The sequence below is a fragment of the Perognathus longimembris genome, chromosome 11 (genome assembly GCF_023159225.1).
Source record: "Perognathus longimembris pacificus isolate PPM17 chromosome 11, ASM2315922v1, whole genome shotgun sequence".
Lineage (NCBI taxonomy): Eukaryota > Metazoa > Chordata > Mammalia > Rodentia > Heteromyidae > Perognathus > Perognathus longimembris.
Genome location: NC_063171.1, coordinates 40,567,639 through 40,581,267, shown reverse-complemented (window position 1 = coordinate 40,581,267; position 13,629 = coordinate 40,567,639). Strand labels below are relative to the sequence as shown.

The window sequence follows — 13,629 nt, the reverse complement described above, 5'->3', positions numbered from 1 at the left end:
ATAAAATGTGAGGTAGCACATAGACATGTGCCACAGAAACAGCAAAAGGACTTCACAGCAAACTGACTGATGATGGAAAAAGACCTGTTGGATTTTTATCCTGGTATATTGGAACTCATGTGGACCAGTGCCTACGGGCTCACAAGAACCAATTTTTAAATGTTCAGGAATTTTGCTAGCCATGTGACATCACCCCTGAGCTTGAAATTTCAGCCTTAGCAGAAGGATTTACCCTTCAGAAATGGTCAAATACTACAACTCAGTATTTTGATTTGTTTCATTTTGAGAGAGGACTGTGAAACATTTTCCAGCCCACCACAGTATATGAGTAAGAATAATCCAACAAGAGCCAATTCATTATTGTCTTCAAACACACCATAACTTTTTATGTCCAGTTGAATGCTAACTACATTGAGCCAACAAGCTAAGGTCATATTATTTCCTAACACATTTTATCATTTTCTCATTTTTCACAAATACTTATTTGTGTGCCAAACACCAAAGAGTCAAAAGAAAAACTTCTTTTTTAGTTTTTGTGGAGTTTTTTTTTTTCTTTGCCAGTCCTGGGCCTTGGACTCAGGGCCTGAGCACTGTCCCTGGCTTCTTTTTTGCTCAAGGCTAGCACTCTGCCACTTGAGCCACAGTGCCACTTCTAGCCGTTTTCTGTATATGTGGTGCTGGGGAATTGAACCCAGGGCTTCATGTATACGAGGCAAGCACTCTTGCCACTAGGCCATATCCCCAGCCCACGGGGCATTATTTGTAACAACCTCTCAGATGCTGGCAATAACTCAAATGTTTGTGAGAAAGGAAGTAGATAAATGGTGGCATAGGCTTATACTGGAGTGTTATACAGCACAAAGATGCTCTCAAAGACATTTGATAAAGGCAACCTGGCTGAAGCGCGGGAGCACAGACACCCAAGGTGACCTCTTCAGGTTGTAGCAGGCATTTGGAAGTACAAGAACATTTAGATTTCCATCTCATTACTCCATAGTGCTTCACAGGAAACTCTCAGCTGCCAACTTTTTTCTCCTAATATACCTTCGTGTTCTACCATGGAAAATGCCAGGATTTGAAATTTCAAAACTGGAAGGGGAAAACAAGGAGAAGAAATAGAAGAAAACAAAGCAAAAGGTCACCTTCAAAGGAACAAACGTCAAGGTGACTTCAGACATAACACTAGTGGACAATGGAATCAAATCCTGAATCCATGGCCAGCCAAGCCATTGTCTATACACACTCCTATATACCTAAGTTCAGAAAATAGATCACCCATTTACTATTTATGAAAATTTTCAGATATAGCAACTGCCTGGAGAGGAATCAAAATCAAAAATATTTTTAAATGGGAGAAGCAAATAATAGACAAGTGAATTTGACCAAAGGACATTGTGTGTGTATGTATGTATGGAAATTTCACAATGAAACTCCTTTGTATAATTAATATGTGTTCATCAAAATTTTTCACCTTAGAAAAAGAAATAAAGCCAGGTGCTGGTGGCTCGCCCCTGTAATCCTAGCTACTCAGGAGGCTGAGATACGAAGATCGCAGTTCAAAGCCAGGCAAGGCAGCAAAGTCCGTGAGAAATGGACTTGTAGTATTTGACCATTTCTTCAATTAACCACCAGGAAACCAGAAGTGGCGCTGTGGCTCAAATGACCAACCGAAAAAAAGAAAGAATTCAAAAACAGAGGAGTTGGAAGAGTGCCAGCCTTGAGCAAAAAAGCTAAGGGATAGTGCCCAGGGTAGGAAGGAAAGCAAGGCCCAATGATTCAACTGGTAGAGCATCTGCTTGGCCCTGAGTTCAAATACTAGTACTATCAATAAGAAAAAGACCAGAATTTAAATGTTAAAAAAAAAGAAGTCATACTAAGTAAAGTGAGCCAGACACAAAGAAATATAAACTCTATGGTCTCCCTTATTGGTAATACTTAGTATATGTCTAGGATAGTCCTAGCAGATAATCACAATAGCTCAATAGCTATGGATATATGATCACATAAGATGACACTAAGAGAAATGACCTCCAAAGTATGAGAGCAAGTGGTTTGTTATTGAGGTTATTATTTTCAGTGTACTATGTGAAATTATTTCATTTTTCATCTTTCATCCTCCCTATGATTTAACCCATGTTGTCACTGTATTTGATTCTGGTACCCTGGGGATTTTATATATGTCTGTCTGAATAAGGGAAGGGAAGGGGAACATTAAAATGGTGAGATAAAGGGTAAAAGACAAAGCAATGCAACAGCAATACTTACAAGACAGATGCTGTAAATTAACTGTACAATTGGGGGGGAGTGGGGGAGGAGGGAAGGTGGGAGAAAAATGAGGGAGCAGGTATCAAGTTGGACAAGAAATGTACTCGCTACCTAATGTATGTAACTGTAACCCCTCTGTACTTTACCTTCACAATAAAAAATTTAATTTTTTTTAAAAAGTCAAGATATTACATACTATCTCTATAAAGCTTTTTTGATGCTGCCTGTGGAAGAAAAGAAAAGAAACCAGGATCAGAGAGCTGGGGTGCTTAGCTTGGCCTGTGGATGGCAAGGAGCTGTGAGACGTTGTGCTCCATCTATGGGAATGTGGGGGAAAGGGCCCCCATCAGGTGTCAGGCAGCCTGCATTTCACTCTGACACCAAACCTATCCACCCTCCAGCCCCAGGCAAGTCAGCTAGGGGAAATAAGAGGGCTCCAGTCCTGAGTGTGTACAGCAGGGTTTATTAGTATCCATGCTGGAGGGCTTCAAGCTCTCGTCCAGAGCAAGGGACTGCAAGCACCTGGACAGGGCTGATGGCCCTGGCACCATGGAGATGGCAATGCTCCTGCTTCAAGCACAGCACCTCTCCACTGAGAAGATGAGGTCCCCCAAAGCTTCCTGATGGGCTCATATCCACCAGCCCCCTTAGAAATCTAGAGCCAGGCCATCTGTCTGTTCCTCCACTGCAGTCAGGATTGGGAACCCCAAATCCAGCAACCCCTCTAGAGCCCAACAGCTAAAGTCTGGAACAAACAAATTCCAGCAGGTCCTTCAGCTGCTCCTCCAGGCGCTGTTGATCTCCATGGTTCTCAATGATCCAGTCAAAGTCTCCAAAGTTGTCCAGGCCACATTCAGACTCAGCATCATCCACCCCTGTGGAGGAGACATGATGGAGTTGGGCTCTAGACAAACACCAGGTATGGAGGCTGGCTGCTCAGGAGTGTGTCTGCTCTTGACGCTCTCTCCTCCGTTACCCCAGAGCCAAGCGTGCACACCTTGAAGGCACTTCCCACCAACTGAAGTGCTGCGCCACTGTGATGCAGGTGTAGCAGCCCACAGCTGGTCCTTGCTGTCGTCACTTCCCCCCCTCCCCCCACTCCTGCCTACACAGGGTGGACTGGCCATCTAGAACCACATCCAGAGGCTGGGGATATGGCCTAGTGGCAAGAGAGCTTGCCTGGTATACATGAGGCCCTGGGTTCGATTCCCCAGCACCACATATACAGAAAACGGCCAGAAGTAGCACTGTGGCTCAAGTGGCAGAGTGCTAGCCTTGAGCAAAAAGAAGCCAGGGACAGTGCTCAGGCCCTGAGTCCAAGGCCCAGGACTGGCCAAAAAAAAAAAGAAAAAGAACCACATCCATACCAAGAGGGCATCACATCTCACGTCAGATCAGGCTAGGTGAGTCCTTTCCTAACCTTAAGTCTACTGGCTTCAATCCTCCTGGGAGACCATGTGTGCAAAGTCAGAAGCAGAGGGTGAGAGTGTGGCTCTCCCTCTTGCTTTGTGTGGCCTGAGGAAAGAGCCCTCATCTGGAAGAACAGCGAGCAGCAGCGGCCACAGGGTGGGTTTGGTGTAATGGTCAAGTGAGATCCTGTTTACAATAAGCTGAGCTCTGGCTGGCTGGAGTGAGTGGCCAGGAGCTAAGCTGTGAGCAGTGGTTGTGCCCCCTGGGATCTGAGCTCCTCTGAGGCACAGAGACCTGGTACAGGGCAGAAACCTGAGCTGGGCCTCAAAACTTGCAAAAGAGCAGGTCCTGGGCTGGCCCCAGAGATCCCAGGGTCCCAGTGAATCAAGTAGAAATGTTTTGTCAGCCTCTTCTCCACCAGCTTAGAAAGTGAAGAGGAAGGTTTAGGGAGTGGATCCCACCAGACCCAAGAGAAACACAATGGCCTGAGAAGACAGCCCCGGGAAGATGTCCAGGAGGTCCTGATCCCCCTCAAACACCCTCTGCCATTCCACTTTTTTTGCCAGTACTAGGGCTTGAACTCAGGGCCTCGGCATTGCACGAGCTTTTTTGTGCTCACAGTACTACTGTAGGACTATACCACTTGAGCTACAACTCAATTTCCTAGTTTTTTGGTGGCTAATTGGAGATAAAAATTTCAGAGGCTGGGAATGTGGCTTAGTGGTAGAGTGCTTGCCTAGCATGGATGAAGCCCTGGGTTCAATTCCTCAGCACCACATAAACAGAAAAAGCCAGAAGCGGCACTGTGGCTCAAGAGGTAGAGCACTAGCCTTGAGCAGGACAGTGCCCAGACCCTGAGTTCAACCCCCAGAAACAGCACCAAAAAAAGAAAAACCACATAGACTTTTCTGCCTGGGTTGGCTTTGAACTGTGATTCTCAGATCTCGGCCTTCTGAGTATCTAGGATTACAGGCGTGAGTCACCAGTGCCTCTGGGAGTGAGAAGAAAGCCTATAGCACAAGGTGGGGTTGCTGACTCTATGTACCAAGCCCTGAGGACAAATGTGATGACTCACCTGGCGTGAACACCCAGCCCCGCTGCTGTCGGCTCTGCTCCGAAGCCACCACACGGACTGTCTGTGCCACAGCCCCATAGGCCTCCTGAAACCACCGGATATCAGACACCCTCCGCGTGTCGCTCACCAGCTGCAGGGGAGGGACACAGACAGGTGACCAGCAGAAGAGAGTGCTGGAAGCCAGCGAACTACGGAAGCCAGAGCATTGCTGAGGACAGAGTAGTGAGCGAAACATACCTGGCCTGCCCTCCCGGAGCTCAGGATGCAGGGGAGCCATGGGTAACAGCCTCGATAACCAGGCACCAGCACAGGCTGACAAGTGACTCAGCTGAAACTCAACTCTTAATCCTGTGCCCCCCCACCCCCAACACACACACTTCCTGTTTCAGAAAATGACAGCTCTGCTTGTCCAGCTGCTCAGAACTAGATTCTTGGCACAGGCTGTCTTCCTCACACCCCACAGTCAAACCATCAACAACTCAACTCTGATTGCCTCAAGACATATGCAAGGCTGGCTGTGTGGCTCAGCAGCAGAGTACTTACCTAGAAAGCATGACATCCTGAGTTCGAATCCCAGGACTAACACACACACACACACACACACACACACACGCACGCACGCGCGCGCAAAAGCCCCCTCTTCTCTCTATTCTACCAAGCTCTGAGCAACACCAGTTTTGTTTTTTCTCTGTATCACTAAAGATCCTCCACTAGGCCTCTGCTTCCGTTCTTGCTCCTTCGCTGGCAGTAACCAGGGAAGCCTTTTCCTGGTGTGAAGCACTGAACCCAAGGGCTAAGCTGCGCTCTCCCACTGACTACATAGCTAGCTGCCTTTCACATCTGAAGTCATGTCTTTCTTCTTCTCAGAACACTCCTCTCCTCCATGACTCCCCATCATACAGGGAAGTAAAATCTAGACTCTTCCCAGGCCCTGCAGGATCTGATGCTAACATCCTATAGGTTACCACTCTGGCCTCCTGGCTTTTCTTCAAACACACCAAGTAGAGTCCCTTTCCTCCCTGCTCTCTCTTTCTGGAGCACTACTTCCCCAAGTATCCATTTGGTCCACCCCCTAATTTCACTCATACCATAATCTGTCATTGTATCAATAAGGCTACCCCCCCTACATTTTTTGCCGGTCCTGGGGCTTGGCCTCAAGGCTTGAGCACTGTCCCTGGCTTCCTTTTGCTCAAGGCCACTTGAGCCACGGTGCCACTTCTGTGGCGCTTTTTCTGTTTATGTGGTGCTGAGGAATCGAACCCTGGGCTTCATGCATGCAAGATGAGCACTCTACCACTAAGCCACATTCCCAGCCCCCACAAAGGCCCTTTCTGACACCCTTAATATAACAGCCACCCCACCCCAGCCTGCTTCATACCCTTGACCTGCTTTGTTCATTACATAGTCTTTATCTCTACCTAATACCTTCTAGATTCTACCCTCTCCTGCCCCCAGCAGGTGAGAAGTAAGCTCTAAGATAAAGACCTCAATACATTTCTGCACAAGTGTATCCCCAGAACCTGGAGCAGTATCTGGTATATGTAGATATGGTATATGTAGATATCCACTATAGTTATCAAGTTATGAGTTATAGTTATATAGTTATGAGGAAGGAAAAGAAAGAGGTGCCAGGGAGCACCTGTTAGGAGCACTCATTAGGACTTAGGTTCCTGGTCTCCCTGATATTCAGGTGTTGGATTTAAAATGCAAAGTAAACAGGACTCAAGATACCAATCTACAGTGAGACCAGAAGAGGACAGTCTTGGGAGAAAAGCACCAAATAGGAAGACCCAAGCACCTCTTCACATGTACATAAAGTAACTTACAAACTGAAAAGAACCCCAAAGATAAGGAAACAAAGGACTTCTTCTGAAATTGCCTTCTTGGGCTGGGAATATGGCCTAGTGGCAAGGCAAGAGTGCTTGCCTCGTATACATGAAGCCCTGGGTTCGATTCCTCAGCACCACATATATAAAAAAGGCCAGAAGTGGTGCTGTGGCTCAAGTGGTAGAGTGCTAGCCTTGAGCAAAAAGAAGCCAGGGACAGCGCTCAGGCCCTGAGTTCAAGCCCCAAGACTGGCAAAAAAAAAAAAAATGAAATTGCCTTCTTATTTTTAGCTGATTCGATCGATATTCTTTACCTCATATATGGGGTGTGCACAAACACATCTGAGGAAAGCTGGGAGGAGGGCACAGAATGAGTGGAAAGAGGGTAGGGGAAAAAATACAGCAGACGGGCCCATCAGCTACATCCAATATTGATGAACGTGAACTAAGCAACTCAAGGGTGGTGGTGGGAAGGAGGGAAGGAGAGAGAAAGAGGGAACAGATGATACTAAGCAAAAGAAAAGAAATGTGCATACCACCTGGTCTGGAAGAACGAGTTTCATTGTTAAAGTTCATAGAGTTCGCAAGTTTTGTTGAGTAGAATGATGATTGTCATCATTGTGAAGGTTAAAATCTGTACTGTGAAATATATGTAGTTACTTACACTCAATAAAAATAAATAAATTTAAGGGCTAGGAATATGGCCTAGCAGTAGAGTGCTTGCCTAGCATACATGAAGCCCTGTGTTCAAATCTTCAACACTACATATACAAAGAAAGCCAAAAGTGGCACAGTGGCTCAAGTGATAGAGTGCTAGCCTTGAGCAAAAAGGCAAGAAAGTCTATAACACTTATTTCCAATTAACCAGAAGAAAGCTGGAAGTGGAGTTGTGGCCCAGGTCATACAGTGCCAGCCTTACGTGGTCAAGCTAAGGGACAACAGCCAGGCCCTGAGTTTTCAAATCCTAGTGTACACACACACACACACACACACACACACACACACAGAGGCTAGATCATGCAAGGCCCAGAATTCATGATAAAGACTTTGATTTTAGGAAAAGGTATAGCTCCAATGGCAGAAAAGCGGCCTTGCAGGTAAGTGGCCCTAAGTTCAAACCATGTGCCACCAAAATGACACTGATTTTATTCATGAGAATAGGGGGGAGCCACCAAAATAGATCATAGGGGTCAAAAACTAGAGCCAGGCACATAGGGACTACAGCAAGTGCCAAGGCAGGATTCTGAAGCCTTGGGACAGGATGGCAGCAGGGAAGACAGAGATATGGGTGCAACAGAGGGTTGGGGAGACAGGCTTGCCTCATGAGGCCACAGAGCGCTCTTACCCAGATGGGCTGGGACACGCCCTCCACAATCTTCCTGCAGAAGAAGCCCGGGTCGGCCTGGCGCTTTTCCTCCCCCCAGCGGATCATGTCCTTCCGATAGGTCTCCTTGTAGGCGCTGGCATCCAAGAGCTTCCCGAAGTCCAAACCATGGTCCTGCCCAAAACACAGTTCGTCTATGGTGCCATGTCTCCTAAAACAGGAAGCGCCAGCCCTGCCTAGCCACCGCCCCGGGCTGAGGCCAACACGGACCGAGCAGGCTTTTCTCTACAGGAGCACTCTAGTAAAGGAAAAAATCCTACTCGAAGAAAGAAGGAAGGTCTTGGGATCATTCCAGAAAGCATGTGAAATGTGAGATGAGATGTGTTGTTTTATTTTTTTCTTCTGCAGTTTTTACCTTCCCAATTATTTCTGGCTTAAACTAATCCTGAGATTCATTTGTATCCCCCAGGCACAGGCTTAGGCTTCAACTAAAGAAAGAAGAAGAAAAGGGGGGGGGGGGGGCGGAAACTGTATTCTCTGTCCTCCCACTACCCTGTGGTGGGGTTTGTCCCCATCCCAAACCCCAGGGAGACTGGGGCAAGTCCTAGGGGCTCTCCTGGAACAGCATCACTCCATCCGGCTCTTGGCACGTCTGGTGCCTCACATGCCCAGCCAGAAGACCCTCCGGCAGGAAGGGCTACCCTGCCCCTGGGGAACTGCTTCTAGACCTGGCATCCCATTTCACCCAGGCACTGGCAAGCAGATGAGTCCTTCCAGAGGACCTCAAGGGGTTAAAAAAAAAAAGTCACACCCCAGGTTCTGGCTCTCCTACTCCCTCATTGCAGAAAAGCCATGTTCCCTTGGGCTCTTGCTCTCCCAGTTCCCTATTCAGCTGTGGTCAGCAGCCATCTCTTACTTGTGAACTGCTATCCTTGCGGGAGCATCATGGCCTGCCTATCAGTTCCATTTCCCACTGTGACTTTAAGAACCAGTACAGGGCTAGGAATATAGCCTAGTGGCAAGAGTGCTTGCCTCCTACACATGAAGCTATCAGATTCCCCAGCACCATATATATGGAAAACAGCCAGAAGGGGCACTGTGGCTCAGGTGGCAGAGTGCTAACCTTGAGCCGGAAGAAGCCAGGGACGGTGCTCAGGCCCTGAGTCCAAGGCCCAGGACTGGCCAAAAAAAAAAAGAACCAGTACAAAGCCAGGCACTAGTGGCTCATGCCTGTAATCCCAGCTACTCAGGAGGCTGAGATCTAAAGATCATGGCTCAAAGCCAGCCCAGGCAGGAAAGTCCATGATACTCTCTTCTCCAATTAACCACCAGAAAACTAGAAGTGGTGCTGTAGCTCAAAGTGGTAGAGTGCTAAAAAGCTCAGGGAGAGCACTCAGGCCTTGAGTTCAAGCCCTATGACCAATAACAACAACAAAAACTATAGAACAACATTTCCTTTGAGAGCCGTTTTTTGGGGCGAATGACAGCTGGCTTGTCAAGGACTTCTCTACTGGTCTTAAAACTGCAAAACCCTAGAGATGGGAAGTGTAACTAATGTAGCAGCATAGACCCTGCCCAGAAAGTATGAGGGTACTGTGTTTAAACCCCAGCTCCAATAGTGTGGTAGTAAAGTACACAAACCCAGCAGTCAGGAAGTATAGACAGGAGAGTCTCCAATTTGAGACCCGCCTGAGCTACAGAGTAGGACAACCTCTCAAAAACATAAATAAACAAATACATAATCTAAGTATATAATCCTTTCCCCCAAAATACTAACTCCCAGGTCAGGCATGGGGGCTCATGCCTGCAACACCAACTCTTCAGGAGGCAGAGATTTAGAGAATCACAGTTCAAGACCAGCATGAGAAAAAGTTAGATCTGACAACCAGGAGCTGGGTGTGATAGTGTAATAAATAGGAGGCTCAAGGTCCAGACCAGAAAAAAAAGAAAAAAAAAAAAACAGACTCTACTTGAAAATTAACAAAAGCAAAAAAGAGCAGGGACCATTGGCTCAAGAGGTAAATCGTGTAAGGCCTTGAGTTCCCCAGTGCTGCCAGTACCAGTACTAGAGCTTGAACTCAAGGCCTCACACTCTCTGAAGAACTTCTTCTTGCTCCCAACTGGTTCTCTACCACTTGAGCTACGCCTCCACTTCTAACGTTATGCTGGTTAACTGATGATAAGAGGGCTGGGAATATGGCCTAGTGGCAAGAGTGCTTGCCTCCTACACATGAAGCTCTCGGTTCAATTCCCCAGCACCACATATATGGAAAACGGCCAGAAGGGGCGCTGTGGCTCAGGTGGCAGAGTGCTAGCCTTGAGCGGGAAGAAGCCAGGGACAGTGCTCAGGCCCTGAGTCCAAGGCCCAGGACTGGCCAAAAAAAAAAAAAACCTGATGGTAAGAGTCTCTCACACTTGTCTGCCCAAGTGGCTTTAAATCACAATCCTCAGATCTCAACCTCCTGAGTAGCTAGGATTACAGGCATGAACCACCAATGCCTGGCATTAACTATGTATCTTGACAATTCCAACAACTATATGTCTCAGGAGAAACCGTTTGCATCAGGTCAGGTGGATAGGGAATATGGTGATGTGAGGTGTCATAAAGTTTGAGTAAAAGGGACATGTGCAGGTGCAGGTATACTTACTACCCACATGGCATCAGAACTGCCAACTCAACATGTCTCCATCTTTTCCTATATAACCTTCTGAAATATGCTCTAGGGAGGTAGCCTGGAATACATAAGGTTACTAGGAAAGAAGTTTAAGCTGACAATGCTGCCCAAAAAATCCACTCACAGGCAATGAAGAGTTGGCCACCACTCTTCCAGCAGTAGGGACGGAGACCATGCCAATGACTCAAACAGCGGCCACAGCTCCAAAGCCCAGCAGCTGCCTACTCTCAACCCCCAGATTTCATAAGCCACCACCTACCTGAGCAAACTGCTCTTTCAATGGACCAGAGAGCCGGAGGATAGCACAGACATCATTTCCAAGCCTAGTAGACAGAGAGATTACAAATCCAGTTAACCTTGAACTTCTAGCCATTTCCAGCCCCCAGAAGAGGAGTAGAGTAACCAGGGTTGAAGCCTCTTCTACTACTGGTATCTACACAACTCTGGCAGGTCTCAACTTTCCTCATTTTCTTTCCTAGTGAGGATGAAGTTTGTTCTGCCTGATATAGGATTATTGTGAAATTCAAAAGAACCGAAGAGTTCTGAAACTAACAGGTAGAACCTAAAACTGATAAGGATGTGTCCATCTCTAGGCCTGACAATATTCTGGCTGGAGTCCATTACTGATGGGACTCTGAACTTGTTCTCTCAGTGACTGAATCACCACAACACAAGTAAATAATTCGTTCCTTCAGTTATTCAGTGTGCTTCACCAGTTATTTATTGGGTGCTACATTTAGATCCAGGGAGATATAAATGGGAATAAAATACTTGATTCCTATCCTGGACTTGATATGCTCATAAATGCCTTTTGACATCAACACAGTGAGATAAGTGTTTTGGATGACAAAACTGAGGTTAAGTGAGGAGAATGGATTCAGCCAAAGCAACACCGTAAAACCAGCATTTATAAAAATAAAAATAGCCAACATTTCATTCCCGAGCCTTTACTAGCCCTTTACATGTATTATCTCATTGAATCCTTCTGTACCTCCTATTATTATCCTCACTTTACCAGGACAAAACTAAGGCAGAGTGGATAAGAAATGTGCCCCAGAGCCCACATCAGGATCTGAGACAGGACAAGGATGCCAGCAGTGGAATTCCAGAGTCTGTGCTTCTGATGACTATCTGATCTCAGTGTTTGGGGCTAAGGAATGAATCAACTTATGGAACAAGGTAAAATACTTAGAAAACATGGCAAAGTACTTGGTAGTGGCCTCTCCCTGAGGTTCTTCCAAATGTCTTAGAACCCCTGTGGTACCCAAAATCAGTGTGCGGGTGCCCACTACATGGCCTTGAAGAATAACCTCACTCACTCCATTCTCTCCCTACTTCTCTGCAGTCCCAGCCCAGGCCCAGCAGCAATGCTGCCCAGAACTTGCTTCTTGGCAAAACACTGAGAGAAAAGGGATTGCTATTTGAGGAAGTAGTAAATACAGAAAGAGCCCAGTTCTTGGAGCCAAAGTTGAACTTGAATCCTGGCAAACTTTTTTTTTTTTTGGTCAGTCCTGGGCCTTGAACTCAGGGCCTGAGCACTGAGCACTGTCCCTGGCTTCTTTTTGCTCAAGGCTAATGATTGCTCTGCCACTTAAGCCACAGCGCCACTTCTGGCTTTTTCTATATATGTGGTGCTGAGGAATTGAACCTAGGGCTTCATGTATATGAGGCAAACACTCTTGCCACTAGGCCATATTCCCAGCTCAATCCTGGCAAACTTTAACCTTTTTTTTTCTTTTCGGTGGTAGTATTAGTTTCAAGTGAGGGCATTGCACTTGCTAGGTAGCGCAAGCATTAAGACATACCTCCAGAAAAAGAGAGAAAGGGGTATGGGAATTTGAACTCTAGGCCTCACACTTGTTCACATGCTTGCTGAGTTTGTGCTCTACCACTTAAGCCAGGCTTCCTGCTCCTTTTTTTTTTTTTTTAAGAGACAAGCTCTCACTATGTTACCTAGGCTGGCCTTAATTCCTGGACTAATCCGTGAAAAACAAATATTAAGAATACTATTGAAGAGGTCATCAGGATGAAATGGCACCAGGGAGACACACAGTGATTTCACAAACCTCTTCTCTTTAGATGATGTGCTGGATACAGACCCCGTCTTTGTGATCAGACCCACGGGGGATGTTAATGTAGGGAAAACTCATCCGCACCTCAGTTTCCTTATCTGTGACAGTGACTTTAAAACCCTAAAAATGAGAATGGCACCTGGAAAGTGGCTTAGGGGTAGCGAATGCCAGTGCTTCTTGAAGACCGAGCTACAGCTTCGGGGCTGGGTTGTGTTTTTGTTTTCTAGGGGAAGATGTGTAAACATGCGACCCCCGGTTCAAACACATTCAAGCACACCCCGGTTTTAGGTGGACACGAAAAGCTCCCTTTCCGCTTTCCCGCCCCGCAAACACCTGCTCCGCAGTGCCTCGGTCACGAAGTCCTTCCCGGATTTCCTCTTCCCGCTAAAGAGCAGGACTAGCCGAGGGGCGGCAGCGAGCGGAGCCATGCGGGCGCCGCGCTTCACCAGCCCCAAAGTTGACACTCGGGCAGCCCCGCGTCACGCCACCCGGCGCGGACTGGACGCGACCAATAGCGGCGGCCGGTGGGGGGGAGAGGGGTTCCGCCCCTCTTCTCCATAGCTGCGGGGAGGGCTGACAGCCCGCCGCGATTGCATACCTTCTTCCCCAGGTCTGAAGAAAGACAGAGGGAAGAGGGGAGAGTACATAGAAATAGAGAGGCTCGCTTCCAGAGCCGCCTTCTTCACCAAAGAAGCTCCCCCACCCGCACTCACTTAAGACAGCCCAGCCCCGCCCAGAACGTGGCGTCACAGCCCCGCCTTCTTGACTGACACCCAGGGACGCTATGGACGCAACTACTTTCCTGCGGCCGCGGGGGGGGCGGGCTGTAGGGGGTGTGGTGTATGAATAATGTCTTAAAATTTCTTAAAGTGAACCTCCTCTTCCCTTCCACACAGTTCTACAAGCATTGTGGTGGGGAAAATGAATAACTTGCCACGATGTTAAGGCAGTTTTCAGGTGTTACCTGTGTTGTTTGCTATTT

The 13,629-nt window shown here is 47.3% G+C and overlaps 1 protein-coding gene across 1 annotated transcript; it reads right to left on the bottom strand.

Moving 5' to 3' along the window:
- Positions 1-2,712: 2,712 nt before the first annotated feature.
- Pmvk (phosphomevalonate kinase) lies at positions 2,713-13,117 on the bottom strand. Its single transcript, XM_048357744.1, has 5 exons — positions 12,981-13,117; positions 10,835-10,898; positions 7,922-8,074; positions 4,751-4,880; positions 2,713-3,140 (listed from the first exon to the last, which is right to left on the bottom strand). The coding sequence occupies exons 1-5, from the start codon at positions 13,073-13,075 to the stop codon at positions 3,004-3,006; spliced, it is 579 nt and encodes a 192-aa protein (XP_048213701.1). The 5' UTR covers positions 13,076-13,117; the 3' UTR covers positions 2,713-3,003.
- Positions 13,118-13,629: the final 512 nt, after the last annotated feature.